General features: G+C 63.8%; 1 protein-coding gene across 4 annotated transcripts in view; it reads right to left on the minus strand.

Moving 5' to 3' along the window:
* Positions 1 to 585: 585 nt before the first annotated feature.
* Positions 586 to 22,423, minus strand: part of KIF21B (kinesin family member 21B) — a 44,570-nt gene continuing 22,732 nt past the window's right edge. Inside the window, exons 15-35 of one of the 4 annotated variants that reach the window (XM_027565822.1) lie at positions 21,967 to 22,166; positions 19,244 to 19,351; positions 18,742 to 18,810; positions 18,170 to 18,402; positions 17,894 to 18,041; positions 17,619 to 17,813; positions 17,434 to 17,535; positions 14,494 to 14,659; positions 14,264 to 14,315; positions 14,053 to 14,110; positions 13,171 to 13,376; positions 13,020 to 13,094; positions 11,375 to 11,488; positions 9,233 to 9,271; positions 7,544 to 7,680; positions 6,788 to 6,968; positions 6,523 to 6,687; positions 6,233 to 6,350; positions 5,495 to 5,665; positions 4,886 to 5,085; positions 586 to 3,919 (exon numbers count right to left, since the gene is read on the minus strand). In XM_027565822.1, coding sequence (XP_027421623.1) covers positions 3,865 to 3,919; positions 4,886 to 5,085; positions 5,495 to 5,665; positions 6,233 to 6,350; positions 6,523 to 6,687; positions 6,788 to 6,968; positions 7,544 to 7,680; positions 9,233 to 9,271; positions 11,375 to 11,488; positions 13,020 to 13,094; positions 13,171 to 13,376; positions 14,053 to 14,110; positions 14,264 to 14,315; positions 14,494 to 14,659; positions 17,434 to 17,535; positions 17,619 to 17,813; positions 17,894 to 18,041; positions 18,170 to 18,402; positions 18,742 to 18,810; positions 19,244 to 19,351; positions 21,967 to 22,166 — 2,792 coding nt within the window. In that variant the 3' untranslated portion in view covers positions 586 to 3,864. Of the gene's footprint in view, positions 4,509 to 4,885; positions 5,086 to 5,494; positions 5,666 to 6,232; positions 6,351 to 6,522; positions 6,688 to 6,787; positions 6,969 to 7,543; positions 7,681 to 9,232; positions 9,272 to 11,374; positions 11,489 to 13,019; positions 13,095 to 13,170; positions 13,377 to 14,052; positions 14,111 to 14,263; positions 14,316 to 14,493; positions 14,660 to 17,433; positions 17,536 to 17,618; positions 17,814 to 17,893; positions 18,042 to 18,169; positions 18,403 to 18,741; positions 18,811 to 19,243; positions 19,352 to 21,966; positions 22,167 to 22,423 lie in introns of all 4 variants that reach the window. The other 3 variants (XM_027565820.1, XM_027565824.1, XM_027565821.1) reach the window with 3 other exon arrangements.

Below are 22,423 nucleotides of genomic sequence, written 5' to 3' on the forward strand. Positions count from 1 at the left end.
TTGCAGAGTCAGACACGGCCGAGCGTAAGTGCAGCTACACAGAGGCAGAGCACAGAGGAGCTTTAAGGTAGTTGGGGGGAGAAAAGGGAAGATGAGACTGAGAAGCCCTGATCTGGAGGCCAACATCAGGCCCCAGGGAGCCGTTCTCGAACCTGATCATTTGTCTCATCCTCATTCCGTCTGGGTGTGGGGTCACCTTCCACCCCAGGCACAGGATGAGGGCCAGCCCTGCCTGCTCCTCAGAGCCAGACGCCGGCAAGCCACCTCCTCTCTGAGACTCTTCTCACTTCAGAAAGCGCCAACAGTGCCCGTCACACAGGTCATGACCATCCGATGGACGATGCCGGGAACAGTGTCGGGAATGGAGCGGGCACCGTTCTGAAGCACACAGCCCCGCTCCAGCTCCATGCCTGTCCCAGGAGGGGGTCCAGGGAGGCTTGGGGGCTGGTAGCTCCCTGGGTGGGCCCCCAGCCCACCACACGTGCGGCAACCCTCATGCTGGGCCCGGCCCAGAGGCCAGGCCCCCGCCCCAACCTGGGGAATGACCACCCGCTCAATGTCCGTGGCCCTCAGCGTCACACCACGGACAACGACCATTCGAGTTTTATTCACGACAGCTTCTTCGAACACTCACATCCTGTCTGGGAACAGAAATGTACAGCATGAGCTTAAATAACTTTCATACACTATGTACAGTCATTGGCCAGCGTACAAAACATACATACACCTGTGCGACCACCCAGCGGAGGAGCTGAGCCAAACACAGCCCCGCGCCCTGGCAGGGGATGGCTAGAAAAGAGCTGGTGGGCGGGGCAGGGGTCTTCTCTGACCCTGGGCTCCCCCGCAGGGCCCTCAGGACAGGTGTTCAGAGGGCTGGGCCAGGGAGCTGTGGGGGCCGGAGTGCCCTCTGACCTCCAGGGGTGGTGGGGGAGGAGAGCAAAGATGCTTCAGAAGCGAGAACTTTCCCGCGGGCTCTGTGCCTGTGCATCAGAAGGCAGGGGAGGGCCTGAGAGCAGGAGAGGAGGGCTCCTGGGGAGAAGCGGGCGAGCCCTGGCTCTGGAGCCCGGCCGGGAGGCCATGCCCAGCTGAGCTCGGCACTGTTTCCTGTGCTGGAGGAGGGGAGCAAAGGGACGGAGGAGCTGGCTTTGGGCCACTTTGGTGGGAAGGAGCTCTAGGCTCCGGCACTGCGGGTGAGGCGAGGCTCAAAGACCAGGGGGTGTGCCCGCACACGGCCCAGACCAATTCAGAGGACTCCGGCAGCCTGGGAAAACCCCCCCCACCCCCAACCGCGAAGGGCAGGAGAGGCCAGGAATCCCTGACTTCACAGCGGCCGCCTGGGGCGCCTCCCTGGCTGGGCGGCACAGGGAGGCCTTTGTGCTTCAATTCACGGGCAGGCAGCAGGGCCAGAACCCTGCACCCACAGGCGGCCCTTCCCAAATGGCGGCTCCCCGACGGCCTCATGGGCTCGGTCGAGCCCGCCTCGGCTCGCAGCCTCCCTCCCGCCGGCAAGCTCCAGACGTGACGCCAGAGTGCCTGGGGGCTTCTGGCCGCTTCGGAGGAGCCAGCCCCACTGACAGAAGAGACGCTGGCCTGAGGATGCAGAGAGCCGAGGTCTGGGCCCAGGACCAGGCTGAGAAGGCCAGAAGATGGCCCAGTTCAGGGAGCTCGCCAACCAGCTGCTAAAGCTGTTCCAGGGCTCGGCCCGGGGGGGTGGGGGGGGCGAGGATCCAAGTCAGGAGGGCTGGGGTCAGGCATTCAAAGATTCAGGACATGGTGGGGAAGAGGGTGCCACTCTGGGGCCCAGCCCTCCGACGCTGCCTGCCTGCAGGGCCAGCCTCAAGCCTTGGGGTGGTTCAGAGGGGCAGCACTGCAGGATGAGCCCTGGGAGGGGGAAAGGCCTCAGCGCCCCCCGGGGCGGGATCTCCCAGCGGGCTTGCCCAGGTCGCTGGCTGCTGGACCTGCCTTGTGCTCTCATCTCAACCACTTTGTGCTTCCACATCTAGAAAGCTTGTGCAGGGAGGGGCATGGGGCCCCCACTGGGCACCCTGACAACCCCGACGAGGTGTGCCGACTTCAGAGCTCCGGGGCATGGGTGGGAACTGCTTCCGAGACCCCAGAGTCAGGGCTTCCCGCCAGGACAGCAGAGCCAGCCCGCCATGAGGTAGCGGACTCGTCGGCAACAGCGGGATGCTGAGCACCTCTAGTGGGCAAACGGCCCCCCTCGAGCAAGGACAGGCTTGCAGCCATGGTCCAGGCCCCAGGCGAGGGCAGCCAGTCTTTTGTATTTCTACAGTCTGTAAACAGTCATGAGTATTCTCACATACAGGTCGCAAGGTTGAGCTTTCTGTTGAGCAGGTAGATGGAGGGGCGGGGCCGGGGATAGACGGAGACCGGGGCTCCCAGTGCCCCTGGGGGGGCCCAGCAGGAGGGGCTTCCGGTCCTGAAGGTGCTGTCCCAGCTCTGCACAGGTCCCTCTGCATGACTTCTCCCCGACGTCTGCCCTGAGTCCAGCCGGGGCCGCTCACGGCGGGATGGCTTTCTTAGCTGGGGAGCAGCTCTGCGCAGCAGGGCAAGGCCCTGTCCTCCTTCCCTCCTCCCTGAGTGTCGCGTGGGGAAGGGTGAGGAGGGCTGCCTCCCGAAGCCCCAAAGGTCACCGTGTTCTCTGGACAGAGCTGGGGCTCCCAGCCCCCCAGACTGAGGCCAGGAAGCACAAGGCCAGGTTAGAGTCAGAAAAATGCGTGGAAAAGGAAAAGGAAAAGAGGAACATCTCAGGAGTGGGGGTGAGGGGGGGTGCGGGGGTGGGGGGTGTGTGCCCAGCCCCCAGGAAAGAGCAGCTTGGCAGACTCGGCCTCACTGATGGCCCCTCGGGGCCAGAAGGCCCCGGGCGCTGCCAGGCTCAGGGGGGATGCGCGGGGGCGGGGGCGGGGGCGGGGCACACGTCCGAGCCCCTTCCTGGTGGATGCTCTTCTGAGCTGCTTCTGTGTGGCCCGCGTGGGGCTTGGGGAGTGGGGGCTGGGGGCGGGAGGCCCCACGGGCGAGGAGACCCCTGTGGGCGCGGCTGGTGTAAGGCTGCACGGGTGGGCGCCGGGCCCCGCAGAGGAAGGCACGGAGGCGCCCAGTGGCTGGGGGAGGGGTCCCGAGAGCAGCCCCCTGCTGAGGTGAGGCCAGGCCCGGGCTGCAGAGCCCCTGGGGCACCGCCCTGCTCTGCAGAGCACGCAGAGATTCCACCCGACAGCTGCGGGAATGAACATGTGGGGAGGAACTTCAAGTCAGTTTTCCAGGAGGCAACAGCAAAAGTAAAAATTAAAAAACAACATAAATAACCGAAGCGTTCTGACAGTCTCCCCAAAGGAATCTTCCCAGCAGCTCCACTGAGACGGTCAGAAAGGGACCCAAGGAATCGCGGGGTCCAAGGGGAGCGGCCCCTGGTGGCCGAGGGCAGAGGTCAGCTGCAGGGCTAGCTGCCCGCACCTGGTTTGCACGGTTACCTGAGGGCTGTCTTTCTGGGCTCAGAGGCAGGTGCAGTGGCTGGGCCAGGGGGCGGAGGGGAGGTCTGGTCGGCGGGGGCCGCCTCACCGCTCCGACAGGAGTCCCCTGGGCCAAAGGCTGGAAGAAGAGGGTGGCCAGCTGGGCAACAGAATTCGGGGCCAGGAGGAGGGAGAAATAGGGGGAATCGCCCTTTGGCTTCACAGCTTGATTTCCTCCCCAACTGCCCATGCCCAAGAGGTGGTGGATTCGGGGGACAGTATCTCATGGGAAGGCTGGGGGTGGGGGCAGGAAGGGCCACGCCCATCGGCCACACCCTCTGTCCCCTCCTGTGTCCAGGCCGCTGGGCCAAGGGGTAGGCGTCCTCTGACCTCACTGCTAGTGGGGGCCGCTGGGCAGGCGCCGGGCACTCCAGAACTTCACGGTCAGGTCACTGGGTAGAGTGAGAGAGGGCAGTCAATTCTTGCTGTGGGCCAGGCCGGCCACCCCCGCATGAAGGACGGGCTGGAGTCCCCACATCTCCAGGTGTGGCCAGGACCCAGGGCCAGGTGTCACCCAGGGCGAAGGTGGCTGCGGGGGGGTAGGAGGCGGGCGCTGGGCAGGGAGAGGGGCCTGTGGCCATCGAAGCCCAACGGGAGGCTCTCCTGTTGCTATTGTGATCTGTCCTGTCTGGGCCTGAAGGCCCCCCTCTGCTCTCTGCCACCTGGCACCCCTCTCCTGGGGGTCTGTGCCCCGTCCATGCTCGGAAGGAAGGAAGGGGGGCGGGTGTGGCAATCTCGGGCAGGCAGGGTATGGGGCTAGAGAAAACCAATCTCATACCGTTAAGAAGCAGCTCAGATCGAAGTGGAGAAAGAGGAGAGAGGAGAGAGGGGAGGGTGAGAGAGGAGATGAGGGAGGGGGAGACGGGGGGAGGGGAGTGGGGTCAGGGCATGGTGGTGGCGCGGCCCTTTATGGCCAGGACTCGGCGCGGGAGGCAGGGGGTGAGTCCAGGGACGTAATTCCACAACTTTACCCGGCAGTCACTGTCGGGCAGGAAGGGGAGGCGGAGAGAAGAGACAGGTCGGAACAGGAAGGAGAAAGAAGAGGCCGTCTGAGCGGCTGCCCGTGGGACAGGGCTGGGCATCCCTGGACGGGGTTAGTGCTGGGGCGGGGCTGGGCATCCCTGGATGGGACCAGCGCTGGGGCGGGGGCTGGGTGCTCCAGGGGCTGAGGAACGGGAGGCAAGCAGGTGGTCCTGGCTGGGGCCCAGCACACCCAGCCCCACCCCTGGGCGGTGCCCTGGGAAGGAAGGCAGGGGCAGGGTGCTGTGGGGTCTGGACTGGGGGCTGGGCCCACGCCCGCCCGCCTGCCCAGGAGAGGCTGGGAGCAAGAGTGGAGTGCCCCCCTGCCTGGCACCCACCTGGAGGCGGTGAAAATATGCCTGCTGTTGGTACAGATGGCGTTGATGGGGCTGTCGTGGCCTTTGATCTCGCCGATGGGTGTGAAGTTGTCCACGTTCCAGACCTTGACAACGCCCGCACGGCAGGCGCTCAGCAGCATGGGGCGGCCCGGAACGAAGGCCAGGGCGCATACCCAGTCCTTGTGTGCCGTGGGGATTTGCTAGGGAAGGAGGGAGCCGTAAGGGTGGGCAGTGGGGACCCCGTCCCGGGGACGCTGGAGTCCCCTGGTGGGCGGGGGGCAGGCAGCATCGCAGGCCCAGGAGCCAGGCTCTGCAAGGCTCCGAGATGGGCCCTTCAGCCCCCTTCCCGGGCTCGAACCTGAGGCCCCGCACCACTGAAGAGGCCCCGCACGACCTCAGAAGGGTCGGAGGAAAAGGGGGTAACTGGTCAGACGGGGCTGAGAGCAGATTCTTCCTTAGAGGGCCTGCCTGAGGAGGGTGGGGGGCTCTGGAGAGGGTGCTTGGGGCACCAGGGGAAGAGGGTGCAGACTGAGCAGGCGTGGGGGGCTCTGGCTCTGGGTGCAAGGGCCACAAGCCCTCCCCGGGGCCAGCCTCTCCCTCCCTCAGCACCTGCACGAGCTCCTGGTGCTCCAGGTCCCACTTCTTGACGCCGTTGTCCCGGGAGCCACTGAATAGGACGTCCCCCTGGATGGCCAGACACTCGATGCCGTCGTAGTGCGGGGGCTCGAAGTTGTGGGTGGGCCCGATGGTGCCCGTCACGCCCTCGCCCAGCTCGAACATCTGCAGAAGAAGGGCTGGAGGGAGTCCCGGGCCACCCCCCCACACCCGCAGCCACTTCTGCGGGCCAGCTCGAGGTCCCCCAGGCTGGCACTCAGGGTGAAGAGGGGCTCCTGGGGGATGGGGACTGGGGGCAGGGAGACTGACTCAACATGGGTCTGGGGGGTGAGTCTCCTATTAAGGTTTTTTACTTTTTAATAAATAAATGTAGTTCTACTTGCACTTGAAATATTCATCACAAGCCCTCCACCCTGTCTATCTTCTGCTTCTCAGTCTCTGACTTTGAACCAAGGAGCAAAGATCGTCAGTGCCTCCTGTGCTCGTGTGTTCCTCAGGCCGACAGTCACCCTGCTCCCAGCCCTGCGGGTTTTCCCACCATCTACAAAATCACGCTGCCATCTCCCTCCTGCACAGACCTTGCTCCCTGGGAGGGACTGTTCAGTATAAAGCCCCAGGAGTCACATTATTTTTCGTTGAGTCCCAAGGCAGTGGAGGGGGAGGCCAAGCTGGGGAGCGCAGGAGAGGGCCCATCCCCCGAACCCGGCTCCAAGGTCAAGGCCGTCTCGGTACCTTAACGTAGTGGTCCTTGGAGCCGGTCACCACCAGGTCACGCTGGCCGGCAGTCTGGGCGGCCGTCAGGCACATCACAGGGCCAATGTGGCCAGTCAGCTTGGCAATAGGCTGGAACCTGCAGGGCGGAGATGCCCAGCTTGGGGGGATGAACCGGGGGGACCCTGGGGTGGGACAGGGGTCGGCCCCGGGTGAACATGCTGGCCAGGGTCCTGGGGGCTGGGGGGAACAGTGAGGTCCTGCCGCCCAGGGGTCACCTGCCTGCCCCCCGCCCTCCCCGGGCCCCCCACCTGCTGAGCTCCCAGACGCGGACGGCGTTCCCCGAGGCGGCGTAGAGCATGCTGCCCGCGGGGCTGAGGGCGATCTGGTTGATCTGGTGCTCCCCCTGCCCGCTGGTCACTGTGCGGGTGGACGCGGCCGCGCAGGCGTCCCCCGAGACCACCTGGCCCGAGGATCTGCATGCGAGGGAGAGAGGCAGAGTCGGGGGTGCGCCCGCCGGGCGGGCCGGGCCCTGGCTCCCACCCCAGCCCTGACAGCCTGGCGGGGGGAACTCACGTGAGCGTCCGGACGCACTTGGCCGAGTCTCGGATGTCCCACACCTTGATGTAGGAGGCGGACACGGAGAACACGAGCCCCGAGTGTCTGCAGTACTTGATGGACACCACGTTGTTGGGGTGGCCCTTCAGAGCCGCGATCTCCTGCCCCGTTACCAGGTTCCACATCTTACAGCTGCGATCTAAGGGGAAGTGGGGACTGCCGCGTCACATCCCCACACCCCACAGGGCCGCCAAGGCTCGCGGTGTCCAGGGACTCCCAGAGGAGGCGCTCTGGATCTGGGGGGCCAATGTGGGCTCATGCCTGCTCCTGACAGGGGCCCAGCAGGCACTGCGGAGGAGCCGGGCCTACAGCAAAGCTCGACACGTGCCACCCACTGACCAGTGAGCCACCAAGGGGCAAGCAAACCTCGGGAAAAACCCTGGGCTCAGCTGCCTCGCCTAGACTCACAGCTCTCCCTCCTGCCATGCAGGTCTGTGGGTGTAACACAGCTGCTTTCTGCTGGCAGGCAATCTTTTCAAGTGCCGGGGCGGGTGTGGAGGAGGGTGCTGACGTGAATGATGCTGACACGCTTCCGGGCATTCCGGAGGCAGGCATGGGTGGAGCCCCCGGGGCCAGCTAGGAGGGGAGGCCCGGGGTGGGGAGCCCTGAGCCCTGACAGGAGCAGGTTCCCATGTCCTTGGCCGCAGTCTCGGGCAGAGGGAGCAGGCAGCTGGGAGACCCTGAGCCCACGGGGCCGGCCTAGGTCCCACCCACCTTTGGAGCCCGTGAAGAGCAGCTCATCCGTGGCATCCACGCAGAGCACAGGCTTGGTATGGCCCTCAGCCATGGAGACACACTGCAGCGGGGCCGTCCTGGCGCCCTTGGCTCCTCCAACCGGGGTGATGATGCCCCTTCCCGGGAGAGAGGGAGAGAGGCGCCCGTCAGCCCGGGGCTGCGTCCAGGCTGAGCGAGGCTCCCGGGTACGGGGCACGCGCAGGGGCTCTGGGGCCCCGGGCACCGCCCCCGGAGTCCGAGAGTCATGAAGGCAAGGGCCTGTGGTGTGGCTTCTCAGTCGCCATGCTGAACACTTCCGGGGAGCCAGACCAGCCGGGCTTGGCCAGGGGTCACAACAGCGGGGCCCTGCCCGCAGGAAGACCCCTCCGACCCTGCCTGATCCAGAACCCGAGGCACAGACACCCCCAGGCTGGAGCTGGGCGGGAGAGGCCCCAGAGCTGGAGGGCTCCTCTGCCACCTCAGTAACCACAGGGAGGGTGGGGGGTGTGCAGACGGGGGCACACAGGCTGCCCGGCCCTTGCAGAGATGGATGTGTGTGCAGGTGTGCACACACGCCTGGTGGGACCAGCGTGATCAGGTCGGTGACTGCCATTCGCACAGCCTGCTCAGCACCATGGGAAGGACGCCCTGGTCCCTCTGTGAGTAGCTACGCTGGGCTGAAGCGACCCTGCCTGCCCGCGAGCCGACGGAGGCCTGTCCTGAGTGGGACTGGGGACCTGGCTACACCCCAGCCTCCGGAGGCCCTGAGGAGGAAGAGCTTGTTCTCAGCTGGGGTCTCTGGGAACAGGCCCCCAGCCCAGGTGCGTGCACGTCTGAAAGCCCGTCTGTCCTCTCCAAAGAGAGCACCCCCGCAATGGGGACGCTGTGGCCAAGAGCATCCGGCGGGACCCACGTCCTGCCCTGCCTGCAGCTGTGACAAAGCCCCAGGCTCTGCCAGCCCACCCTGAGGACAGCGGTCAACCAGGCCTGGCCTCCCTAGGCGTCACACACACATGAACAGCTCCCCACCTCACCCTACCCCAGCTCGCTGCTTCTGTTTTGGCCCAGCTGCGTGGCCAGGGAAGGAACCCCAGGCAGCCAGCTTACAGGAAGACCGCACAGTAAAAGCATAACCCTCCTTCCAGGAGCGAATTCTGGGGGGCGGGTTACAGAAGCATCCCCCCCAGGTGGGAGGTGTAGGGGAGCCTTAGCCCCAGGGAGGGGGGCCCTTTCCCAGCAGGGGCTCAGGCCCACCGGGTCCGGGGACCTGCTCTGCCGTGGGGGGCTGCACAGAGCTGGCTGGGGGACAGTCTCCTGGTATGCCTAGTCCTCGGGCCAGGAGATCTGGGCAGGGGCACTCCTGGCTCAGGGCCAAGGTCACGAGCGAGCCCCTGACCCAGCGGATAAGGTCTGACCCCTCTAGCACCACCAGGCTTTTCTCAGGGGGGCCAGCGCCCCAGGCTCCCATGCCCGCCCCTGCCACCCAGTGACAAGGCGCCAGCAGCCACGCCCTCCCCGAGCCCTCAGCTCCAGCCTGGCACAGTCAGAGGCCACGAAGCACCCAAGAGAGAGGAGCCGGGGTGAGAAGGCAGGAGGGGGTCTGGGGGAGTCACGGAGGGGAGGGACCGCATGCTGAGGCCAGGGTGTTGGGGGTGGATAAGAGGGAGCAGTGAGCCATTCTGTGTGTACCTCAGGACCTCCGACAAAGAGGAGTCGCTGTCATCAGACCTGGGGGCAGAAAATTAGCTGGATTAGGGGGGAGGGGACACACACGAGGGAGCGAGCGGCAGCAGCGTGGGGCGGTCAGAGCGGTTATTCTCCAGGGGGGCGGGAGGAGAGGAGGGGGGCTGCTGAGGGCAGCGGGGAGGGGGCCGGCCTGGGGGCCGGGGGTGCCCCAGCTAACAGGGTGGGGGTGGGGAGGGGCCTGGGGAGACAGGCCTCGCTGGTCCCAGGCTCTTGGCTGCCTCACAAGCTGGGGGCCCGTTGCCCCCCGGAGCAACGTGGTGACTGCTCTCACCCTGCCCAGGAGCTGCCCTCTCCCAGCAGGGACCTGCTGACCCCCAAACCCGCTGTCCCCGGGAGCCTGGACAGTGCTCGGGAGCTGGCTCTGTACACAAGTGGGCCCGACACCAGGCCCACCAGGCAGGACAGGACAGGCTGGGATGCCAGGCCTACCCAGAGCTGCTGAAAAGGACCTGTGACTGTCAAGGTGTGGGGCTTCCTGCCCTGGATGATGTGGAGGTGTCTGGCTGGTGGGGGGCACCCCGGCTGGTGGGGGGCACCCTGGATGGTATGTGCGGCTCCCTGACTCGTGTGGGGGTGCCCTGGCTATTATGTGGGGGGCGCACTGGCTGATGTGGGGGCACCTTGGCTGGTGTGGGGTCACCCAAGCTGGTATGTGGGGTTACCCTGGATGGAATGTGGGGGGCACCTCACTGGCAGGGGCACCCTGGCTGGTATGTGTAGCTCCCTGACTCGTGTAGGGGTGCCTTGGCTGTTATGTGAGGTCAAACTGACTGGTGTGGGTGGCACCCTGGTTGGTGTGGGTGGCACTCTGCTGGGTGTGAGGGTGCCCTGGCTGGCACGGGGGCATCCTGGTTGGTGTGCGCAGTTCCCTGGTTTTTGTGGTGGGGGGGTGCCCTGGCTGTTACGGCAGGGAGACACCCTGTCTGGTATGTGGGGGGCACCCTGGCTGGTATGTGGGGGGCACCCTGGCTGGCGTGCGGGTGCCTTCCTTCCACAAGGGGAGACAAAATGGGTCAGGAGAGGAGCAGTATTTTGACCCAGGAAGGGGCATTTCTGTGGGGAGGCGTGGATGCAGGCAAGGGCTACACTTGGTAGCCTGGGCTCCCCTAGAGGACAGCAGCCCCTCCTCCACCATCTAAGAGGATAGAGAAGCCAAGAGGAGACCACTGGGGCTGCAGAGTTTGGGGGTTCCTTGGAGTATTGAGGGCATAGAGGAGAGCATGGGAGGTCCAGGCCTCCCCCTTCCCCAAGGCAGATCCCCACGTGTCAAGATAACCCTCTTTATAATACAGGGAAGACGGTCCTCACGGCTGGTTCACAGCTCAATGGAGTCGCGAGTGTGCAAGCAGGGTGCAGCTTAGGGGCCATCACACTGGGAGGTGAGCGTCCAGCAGGGGTGGTCAGCGGCGGGCGCTGACCCCTCCGTGTGACCGTAACAGGGTCTCCTTCTGTGGGGACAGTCCCCAAGGGGCCCGAGCATGAGCGGTGGGGAGGGGGCACGACTGAAGCTGGGGGAAGGAGCCTCAGAAGAATTGGAGGCACAAGGGACAGGCGAGCAGTTCTGAGGAGGCCCCCGGGGTGCACGGCCACAGCCCCATGGCCTCCTTCCTGCCTTCTCCCGCGGCCCCCGAACACTCGGGGACGGGAGGGGCCCACGCTCAGCACGGAGTGAGACCAGCACGGTGTGTGCAGGGTCTCCTGCTCCCCGCACGCCCGTGGGAGGGCCTACCTGCAGAGCCCTGGCCTGGCCCCCGCCCCGCCCCGACTCCTCGCCCCGCCCACAGACTCCTCGCCCCGCCCCCCCGCCCACAGACTCCTCGCCCCGCCCCCCCGCCCACAGACTCCTCGCCCCGCCGCACCCCATCACCCCGCCCCGCCCAGACGCTTCGCCCCGCCCCATCACCCCGCCCCGCCCCGCCCCGCCCCCAGACTCCTCGCCCCGCCCCGGCCCCGCCTCGCCCTCAGAATCTTCGCCTCGCCCCACCACCAGACTCCTCGCTCTGCCCCCGGCTCCGCCTCCACCCCACCGCAGACTCCTCACCCCTACCCCGCCCCTCCGACTCCTCTCCCCGCCCCCGCCCTTACTTGTCCAACGCGGACCCTTGGCTCTGGTTACTGGTGAGACGAGAGAAGACATTTCGGTCGTTGCGGGGCCGGGTGGGAGGGGACGAGGGGGGCGTGAACCCCACGTCTGTGGACCTGGCAGGCGAGTAGGACAGAGTACCGCCGTCAGGACCCGCACCGTCGCCCGTGGGCCACCTGCCCCACCTTCCACCTGGTGGCCACCTGGTTCCGAGTCTGGGAATCCCTTGCTTATCATGGCGCGTGTGTCAGCCCCGAACAAGATCTGCGGGCCTCCCCCATCATTTGCAGACACGAGGCCCCAAGCGCACACGTCCCCAGCTGCGGTCAGAAGAGGCGGCCCTGCCCTCCTCACCCTGCACACAAGTGTCCTTTCCAGTCTATGTCGTGTCATGCTTCTCATATTTCTGTGCTCTTGCTGGTGATGTCACTGATTAAATGGCCCCAGAGCTGCTGCAGGGCAGTCTGGTGTGCGGAGTTCAAGGAAGCTGGGGCGTGATTGATGGAGAAAGCCCGTTAGATGAGCTTTCCTTCAGGCCTGAGCTCTATAGAGGGCTGCTGGCCCCGAGTTCAGGGCTAATGAAAGTTTAGTTGCTCAGTCATGTCCGATTCTTTGCGACCTCATGGACTGTAGCCTACCAGGCGCCTCTGTCCACAGGGATTTTGCAGGCTAGAGTACTGGAGTGGATTGCCATTGCCTTCTCCAGAGGATCTTCCTGACCCAGGGAAAATGAGTCAGTGGTATATATTAGATAAAGTGTCTTTCAGCAGAAACTCATATGCTGGGGTGATGGAAACGCTGTGGCCTGATGCCCTCAAGTACTCCGCCCTATACTTTGCAGGAACAACGGCTCGGGAATCACTAAGTCGGGTTCACAGTGAGGTGACGATACAACACCCAAGACCTCTCTCTTCGGAAGGTGGTCAAGTGCGGCCCATCCTCCCTCCCTCTGGAGAGTCCAGCCTGCACCCCACCACCCCACCCCACGGCGGCTCCAGTGTGTTGACTCTGTCACGGGGGCGGGATGGTTTCTGGGGTCCCCCAGGCGCACGGATGTCCTGCAGCTCCTCCCACCAAAGACCATGGGGTAGAGGGCGCAGAGTGGGGGCTGGACCAGACAGAGGGACCGGAGCACGTCTTCCTCCCCTCAAGGCAGGTGCACGAGGTCACCCTGCCCTCCACTGCTTCACAAGTGACCCCGGAGGCCGCCAACCATCTCAGAGAATTAGGACGACCCAGAGAGGCCTCCAAGCAACCTGCAGAAGCCCTGGGGGCCCCAGGAGTGGCTGAGCAGTTGGGGATCCTACACTGTCCTGTGCCCCTTCCCCTTCCTGGACTCTCCTTATTCTCTCACACTCCCCCCACAGGACAAGACCTCTGAGGCCCCCCAAGGACCCATGGCCCTGAGAGGGGCTAAGGCATACTGGTCCCGTGACCAGTCCAGGCTCCTGCGAAGCCGTCCACACCGAGCTCACGGCAGTCGGCAGTTTTTAGCCTTGGCCTTGGCCACCACCTCAGGCGCTCACGGAGATTGTTTCCTGAGCTGCAGCCGACAAAGCGGGGAAGGGGCCACGGTGTCAGGGGGGTGCGGACGAAAGTGTGTATGACGGGACTGGACCCTGCTGCAGGGTGGGAGCATGCCCTCACCTCATGGGCTGCCCACGGTCGTAGGACTTCCTCCGGGTCAGAGGGGACGTCTCCGCACCGCGAGACTGTCGGGGGCTGGAACACAGGGCCCAGTGAGGCCCGAAGCCACCTCCCAGAACCCCCTGCCCCCCACCGCTCGCTTCCTCCTTACAAAGTACTCCCTCTGGTGGGCAGGCTGATGGTCCGTGAGACCTTGTCCCGGTAGTAGGGGTCTCGAACCGAGAAGCCCACGCCATCCTCTTTGATCTCCACAAGGGAGGCCAGGGACTTGGTGATGTTCTTGGTGGAGACGTCCAGCGGGGGGCCCAGGCACTCAGCTGACACAGCCTTCATCTGGGCGGACAGCTTGGGCTCGCCCTGTGACAGGAAGGGTTGGGTGGACCCACCTGCCCGGACATGATGGTGCAGGAGTGGGAGGAGGGGGAATTCCACAAGGCAGAAGGTGCTGCCAGCCAGAGGCAGAGGAGTGGACAGAAGGGCCCGGCAGACTTCACCCAGGCGCGTCTCCCGGGGTGTCTGGAGAAGCCGAACTAACAGGACCGCCCTTCCTGCCCTAGACTTTGCAAGCAGAACTGCCCAGGTGGACCAGTGTCCCCGGCTCTTCGGTGCACCCAGAGGCTGCGCTCACATCTCTGTTCCCGGGTCCCAGCGCTCTGCCTTCCCTCTCTAACGCATCCCGCTGGGGGTTCAGTCTAGCCTAGAAACTATTCCCTGACTTCAGACCTGCGTGCACAGTGAGTGGACATCTGGGGCGAGGCTCTGATCAGAGCTGGAGGCAGTCTGGTGAGGAAGAGGGGGATTTCTGAAGGTGGGGCCTTGGGCTGTGGTGACGTCACTCCACCCGCTTTAGAAGGAAGGGGCTGTCACAAACCCAGGCACCCCCCCCCGCCCCCTGTTCCAGCTGAGACTCTTCTTGGCTCCCATACCCCAACTGGAGACAGTATTGGGTGGGGGCTGGGGGTGGGGGCCGTGCCACAGGAAGGCGGGGACCAGGCTGTGGGGAGCAGCCTGTCCACCTGCCAGTGGGGCTCACCTTGAACTTGAAGTCATCGTGGCTGGTGGAGCCTTTCATGGTGAACGACTGGGAGAAGCTAAGGGAGAAGCCGATGAGGGTCAGGGTGCTGACAGCTGGGATTCTGGCTCCTGGGGACTTAGGCTCGTCAGCCCAGAGCTCAGCTCAGCTCAGCCAGCACAGAGCTCGGCCCAGCCCGGGGCACGTGCTCCCTTCTGACTTGGAAACTCACCTCCCCTCAGAGAACTCGGACACCTCCTCGTCCGTGCTGGCGTAGCCATTCTCTGTGGGGGAGGAGGGAGCCAGGGGTGAGACCCCAACCAAAGGAGTGCGGGGAGGGTGGCCTCCCTCCCACTGTTACTCGGGGGTCAGACTGGGGCTTCTGGGGAGCTGGGGAAGTGAGGGTCTCCGGGGTGGGAGGGAGGGAGCCCCGGGTGTCTGGAGGTCCTGGGGGGCCCGTACCCTGCTGCACGTTGTGGATGAGGGCCTGCAGCTCAGGGTGGGCCTCGGCCTTCTCCCGCAGGGCGTCCAGGAGCACGTGGTTCTGGGAGGAGCCCGCTATGTCTGTCTGCCGCAGCCGCCCCTCCAGCAGCCGGATCTGTGCCTCCTTCTGTGCCACCTGCAGCCCCTGAGGGTGGGCAGCGAGGCCTGGGGTCACCCTTCCCAGCCTGGGGCCATGGGGATACCCATCACTGCCCTCCCAGCATCTGCACCTCACGAGAGCCCCGAGGGCTCCCCGCTCTCACCCTGCACCCGTCACAGGCCCAAGACGCACCCCGGACCCTTGGCTTCCCCCACATCCACGCTGGGGGCATGCTCCCTGTGTGGCCTGTAGAGTGTCCCCAGATGCAAACGCAGACGTAGCTCCAGGACCTCAGAAGGGGACTGCGTTTGGAAATGAGGGGCTTTAAGAGATGACAGGGCTTCCCAGGTGGCGCTAGTGGCAAAGGACCCGCCTGCCAGTGCAGGAGGTATACAAGACACGGGTTCGATCCCTAAGATCCCAGGAGGAGGGCATGGCTACCCACTCCAGTACTCTTGCGGGGAGAATCCCACGGCAGAGGAGCCTGGCAGACACGACTGAAGCGACTTAGCACACGAGCACAAAAGAGACAGTTACATTAAAATGAAGTCCCTGCAGGGCCCTAATCCCCACGACTGGTATCCTCATAGGAGATCAGGACACAGACACACAGAGGGGCGACCACAGGAGGGGGAAGGCAATGCCTGCAAGCCATGGAGACAGGCCCCGAGGAAGCCAGCCCCGCCCGCACCTCATCTCTGGCCTCCAGCCGCCAGGACTGGGAGGGATGAAGGTGTGCATTTAGGCCCCCGACCATGATGCTGGTCACAACAGCCCAGCAGAGGAACACCCTCCCGAGAGCAGAGCTGAGAGAGCTCCCTAGGGGCAGGGAGGGTGGAGGAGGGCAGCCTCTTGCCCTGTCTGGAGGTGCCCCGCAGGCACAGCCCCAGGGGAAGGAAGCCACCCCACAGCCTGGGCCCTGTTGGAGCGGGCATGGGCGCTGAGACACACCTGCTGTTCCAGCACCAATCCCACCCCTGGGAGGAGCATGTCCATCTGTCTGCTCCTGCTGCCCCGCCACACACACACAGACACGGACACACATGGACAAACAGAGACAGACACACAGACACAGACACACACACAGAGACACACACACACAGAGACACACACAAAATGACACACACACAGACACAGACATGCACACAGACACACAGACACACACACATATAGACACATACACACAGACACACAGAGACACAGAGACACATACACAGACACACACACAGACACACACATACACATAGACATGGACACACACAGACACACAGACACATACACACACACACAGACACACACACAGACATGGACACAGACAGACACACAGAGACATACACACAGACACACAGACATGGACAAAGACACACACACAGACACAGACATGCACACAGACACAGAGACACACACACAGACACACACATACACATAGACACGGACACACACAGACACATACACAGACACACAGACACACACACAGACATAGACATGGACACAGACACACACACACACACAGACACACACACAGACATGGACACAGACAGACACACAGAGACATACACACAGACACACAGACACACACACACACAGAGACACACACACACACACACAGACACGGACACACACACACACACAGAGACACACACACACACAGACACACACACAGACATGGACACAGACAGACACACAGAGACACACACACAGACACACAGACACGGACACACACACACACACACACAGACACAGACATGCACACAGACACAGAGACACACACACAGACACACACATACACATAGACACGGACACACACAGACACAGAGACACAGACACAGACACACACACACAGAGACACACACAGAGACACACACACAGACAAACACACGGACACACACACTGAGAGACACACACAGGCAGACACACACACAGACACACACAGACACACAGACACACACAGACACAGACACTGACATGGACACACACACACACATGGACACAGACAGACACACACACAGACACGGACACACACAAACACACACACAGACATGCACATACAAAGACATACACACACAGACACGCGCGCACACACAGACACACAGAGACACACACACACGCACAGACATGGACACAGACAGACACACAGAGACATACACACACAGATACAGACACAAAGACACGGACACAGACACACAGAGACACGGACACAGACACACACAGACACACACAGACACACACAGACACACACAGACACAGACACACAGACACAGACACACACACCCACAGACACGGACACAGACACACAGAGAGACACACACAGACACACACACACAGATACACACAGACACACACAGGCAGACACACAGATACACACAGACACGGACACAGACACACAGAGACACACACACAGAGACACACACACAGAGACACACAGACACACACACACATACACGGACACAGACACACAGAGAGACACACACAGAGACACCCAGACACACACTGAGACACACACACACAGACACACACACAGACACACACAGGCAGACACACAGATACACATAGACACACACACACAGATACGCAGACACACAGACAGACACACACACACAAGCTGCTGTCTCCCCCTCCATAGTCTCAGGCCCTGCTGTGTGCGGCGACCACACCAAGCCCCTGGCCACATTGCCTCATTAAAGCTGCACGGCCAGCCATCACCCCCACTTTTCAGCGTCCCCTCGTGAGTGACGCAGCTGGGCAGCCAGCCGTGAGCGTTCCAGCCCAGGGCAGGCTCCGCAGGCGCCCGTCCACCTGGAGGCCAGCGGCCTGCCCACCTTGTCAATGGACGCCTTGAGGAAGTTGTCCAGCAGGAGGCGGGCTTCAGCCAGGGAGCAGGAGCTGATGACCACCGACGTGTCCGTGGAGTCCAGCTCCTCCTGGGTGGGGAGGCAGAGGGCATGTCACCCGGCTGTTCTGCTGCCCCGCCCATGCCCGTGCGGCCCGCCCCTCCCCCAGGCACCTTGGTCTCCTCTAGCTGCACGATGGTGGCCTGGCAGTCGCCAATGCTGTCGTTGATGTAGTCGATGTTCGCCGCCAGCACCTCGATCTCCTCCGCCAGCTCCTGCAGCCCCTTCTCCTCCTCAGGGCTCTCGGCCTGCAGCCGCTCCCGCTTCCTGCGCAGTGCCTCCTGCATGAGGGAAAGCTCCTCCCTTTTCTGGGGAGGCGGGCGAGGCCTCAGGCTGCTGCCCCCCACGCCCGGGGAGTGGTGGGCAGGGGACGGAGGGGTGGGCCCACCTTGATGAGCCGCTCCATGTCGGCCTCCAGGTTGACAATGGTCATCCTCTGCATGACGATGTCCAGAATCCTCCGCTCCAGTGACTGCCACTTGAGCCTCGCAGCCTTGCTGAAGCTCTGGCTGGCCCCCTTCTTCTGGAACTTCTTTCTGGGGGAGGCACAGGCAGAGGGGCCAGAGTGGACCACTCTTAGCCTCTGCACTGTGCGGAGCCCCTCACCTGGAGCCTCTGAGGCCCCACCCCTGGCCCTCAAAGCTCAGGTGCCCAGCCTCCTCACCTGGCAGGGCGGGCACCAGGCACTGTGGGCGCGGAGTGACTCCCCAGGAAGTGGTTGATCTTGCGGTCCCACTGGCGCACGATGCTGGAGACGGAGCGGGCCCCCGACTCGGCCTCGGACGAGGTGGTGCTGGCCGACACCTCGGCCCCCGAGTCCAGCATGGGTGACTTCGGTCCCACTCGCCCTGCCACCCGCTCAGACATGGGCTTGGCCAGACGCCTCAGTGCAGAAACCTAGGGGTCCAGAGGACAGGGGCCCACTGGGCGGGATGCTCCCAGGCTCACAGAAAGGCCCAGCCTGGGGGTGCTAGGTGGGGAGAATACAGGGGCTGCTCCGTCCTGGCCTGGGTTTGGGACGGAGAAAGGGCCAAGGGGTCTTTGATGTGAAATGAACAAAAAAGAGACTTCTCTTTTTAAAAACTGACATCTCGGGCATCCGGACCGGAACCAGCAGCCTTCTCCCCCCCGCCCCCCTGCCCCGGCTTCAGCACCCCCACGGGGTAACCCAGGGTCAGCACTTGGCGGGGGCGAGAGGGGGGCTGCTCTGGGGGCTGGGCAGGGGCCCGCACTCACCTCCTGAGTCTTCCTCCTCAAGACTATTTCCTGCTGCCTCTTTTGGGACTCTAGAGCTCGGATCTGAAACTGGGGGTGAGAAGCGGGTGGAGCCCTCGCTCAAGCCCTGAGCCGGGTCCGCCCCACTGGCTCTGGAGGGCAGCTTTGTGCAGCCAGAAGTCGCAGGGAAAGGGGACCCGGTCTTTGGAGGGGACATCTCTTGGCCTCTTCTCCCCACCAGGGCAGGGCGAGGAGCCTGGGGCAGAGGGCTGGGCCCCGCGGGCCTCTCTGCAGGCTGGATGCTGGGGCTGGCGTGCTTGGTTCTGGCTGGCGCGGGGCTCCAGACCCACCTCGGAACCACACGGGAGCAGCCTGGGCGCCCGCAGCCATCCTGCCCTCCCGCGTTTGGCCGCGCTTGCCTCCAAGCACCTCCTCACCGCCAAGGACGGCCTGCCGGGGCCCGGGTGGTCAGGAGGGGCGCCAGTGAGCGGGGAGACGTGCTGGGGCCTGGCAGCGCCCTCACCTCCTGCCGCCGCTGCTCCTTCCTGAGCTGCGCGATCTCCCGGGTCCGCTTGGTCTCCACCAGCCGGCGCCGCTGCTGCTCCTCCCGCATCTGCTTCATCAGGGCCACCTGTGTGTGGGGGGGGGGGGTACAGCTGTGAGGCCGGGGCAGCGCCTCGGGGCCTGTCCCCTACTCTCCACAGAACTTCAAGCTGACCCACCTCCTGGCCAAGCTCCCAAAAGGAACGGCCTTACTGCCAGCCTGGCTGTGCAGGTGTCACCATGCAGCAGGGTCCAGCACGCCCCCATGGCTCTGGTCATGGCCCCTGGTGGCCCCACCTGGAGCCACCGCCAGGGCCCGGCCGGTGTGGGCCCAGCCTGCATGGCCGGAGCCAGGTGATCCTGCCTGGATGGAGCTGAGCTGCTGTGGGGTGAGCTCCCAGGCCAGGCTCACGGTGACCGTAAAAACCAGGAGCATGGATGGAGCCCACACGATACGCCCAGACCCCCGTAATAGTCATATGAGAGAAGCGGTATCAGTCCTATTTCATAAGCAGGAAACGAGCCTCAGAGAGACTAGATGACTTAAAGTCAAAATCAGCAATGGGTGGCCAGGCTTGTGGTCCGGGTCATTTTGCTTCAAAATCCAGCTCTTACCACAGCCGTGGGGGTGGTACTACAGTGGGTCAGGGCAGGGCAAGCCCGCAAGCACAGAGTCTGGAGCTGAGTTCCTGGCACAGAGGGCATCGTCAGGGCAGCCAGAGGTGACCCAGCATGACGGGGAGCAAGCACCTGGGGCCTGGTGGCACCTCTCCCTCTAGTGCATGGGGTCAGCCCCCTTCCACAAGATGAGGACATGAGAATCGGGCAGGGCGGTCCCTCCGCTACCACTGAAGCCTCAGGCACCCAAGGAACGTCACCAGCCTGCCCCAAGGACAGTCAGGAGAGGACACAGCCCGGCAGGGAGGGAGGCTGGCCGGGGGCTGGTGGCTGTGTTGGGAGGAGCTACAGAGAGGAAGGGGGCCTCCCTGCTGCTGGGCCTGTGGGTCCAGAGTGAATGCTGCCCCAAAGGGCTAGGGTTGGCTACAGCGAGCCAAGCCTTGGCTGGAAGCAGACCTGAGCCCCACACATGGGGGTCCAGCATGCACCCCAACGTGACAGCCCTCTTCTGGGGCCAGAGCCAGAGCCCAAGGCTTCCTGGGGAGGAATGTGTCTTTCAGGACGAAGGCCCATCTGCCCAACTCCGCCTGTGTGGCTGAGCCCCACGGGGGTCATCACAGGGTGGCGGTCTCAGAGCGGCGGGAACACTCCAGGCATGTGACATCAGGACCCGTGGCGGCCCTGCTCTGGGCGTCCCCGCTCCCGAGGGCACCTCCGTGAGCACGGGCGCCCGTCAACTGCAGTGGGAGGGTCCTGGCCTTGGCACCTGTGGCATCTGATCAGAGCCCATGCCTGCAGCCCCGGGTCCTTCTGACGAAACCCTGCACTCCTCCTGGGCACGCCCACTGCGGGAACGGCCCAAGGGTGCTCTTCTCAGCCTCTCCCCCAGGCTCACAAGAACTAAGTGAGCTGAGCAGAGCAGGGGGGTCCCTGCTGAAGGGCCGAACAAGCTGAGAGTGAAGCCCAGGAACACGCAGGGACCCTCTGTCCTTCCCACACGTCGTGGGCATTGTTACATTAATATCATTTTTCCAGGTTTCAGAGCCACAGGAGGATCCTCCCTCCTAAAGGTCTACAGTGGCGTCACCTCCCCTGAGATGACGGCCGGCCCGCACTGGCCGGGGCACCTGGAGAGGCTTAGCCAGGGAACCTGCAAGCGGACAGACAGGAAGCCGGCAGACTTCCCCTGGGAACCGCTCCACGAGCTTCAAAGAGTCCCGTAGGGGGACAACCAAGGCCGAGGGCCTCCCTCCTGCCGCCAGAGGGCGCCCGCTGACCAAGTCCGCCGCATCCTCCGCAACCCCGGTCGGCGTCCGCAGGTGGAGGCGGCCCAGACCCAAGGACTCGAGCACTGCGCGTGGACTGGAGATCACCACACTGGTCGGGGCCCCTGGGGGTCCTCGGAGGTCCTGTGCTTTCACCCTGCACAACCTCTAGCTAAGAGGACAAGGTCCAGGAGCAGGACAGTCGAACCAGACAATGCCAAGTGTCAAGATGAGCATCCACGCCGACAGTGGTTATTTTTAACACAGTAAGTGGATTTTTAGGGCTCAGATGGTAAAGAATCTGCTTTCGATGCAGGAGACCTGGGTTCGATCCCGGGGTCGGGAAGATCCCCTGGAGAAGGGAAAGGCTACCCACTCCAGTATCCTTGGCTGGAGAATTCTATGGACTAGAGGAGCCTGGCAGGAGTGGCAAAGAGTCGGACACGACTGAGCAGCTAACACTTTTCTTCACTTTCAAATGGATTTTGAGACTACACTCCGCCTCCCATACCCTCAGCCCGCCCCTTTTGGCCTTCTTCCTTTCGGCCCGGCCCACAAGTCCCGCCCCCAGCCCCACCCTGGCCCCGCATTGACCCCATCCCCGTCCCCTACCTTGGCCTTCGACATCTCGGCCCCGCCCACAACCCCACCTTGGCCCCGCCCCATTTGGCCCTCTTCATCTCGGCCCCGCCCCACCTTGGTCCTCTGCATCTTGGCCCTGCCCCCAGCCCCATCTTAGGCCTCAGTTCCCACCTAGGCTGTCTTCATCTTGATCCCACCCTGGCCCCGCATTAGCCCCACCCCCGGCCCCGGCCCCTACCTTGGCCTTCTTCATCTCAGCCACCTCGGCCTGCAGCTTCTTGAGCTCCCTCTCGTAGCGAGACTGGTTCTTGAGCAGCCGCGCGTGCTCCTTCTGCGCGGCCTGTAGCTTCTGCAGGTCCCGGTTCATCTCCCGCAGCCTCTTCTCGTAGTCCGCCTTGATCTTGTTAGCCTTCTCCTCTGTGTAGCACTCCATGGTACCTGCGTGCAGTAGGGCAGCGTTGGCGCAGGTCTCCGGGCCCCAGTGCCCTGAGCTCGAACCGGGCCGGGGGGAGGTCTCACTGCGTGATGCGGGTGAGTCACACCCTCCTCAGCCTGTTCCCTCTAGTGAACAAGGAGGGGCTCCATTAGGAGACACCCAAGGACATTCTAGGAACCTTAAAGAAGTGATTCATCCTGAGATCTCTGAGCCCATGCTCGCCAGCTTCCTATGAGGGGCCTGAGGACCAGGTCCGCTG

This window comes from Bos indicus x Bos taurus, chromosome 16 (assembly GCF_003369695.1).
Source record: "Bos indicus x Bos taurus breed Angus x Brahman F1 hybrid chromosome 16, Bos_hybrid_MaternalHap_v2.0, whole genome shotgun sequence".
Taxonomy (NCBI): domain Eukaryota; kingdom Metazoa; phylum Chordata; class Mammalia; order Artiodactyla; family Bovidae; genus Bos; species Bos indicus x Bos taurus.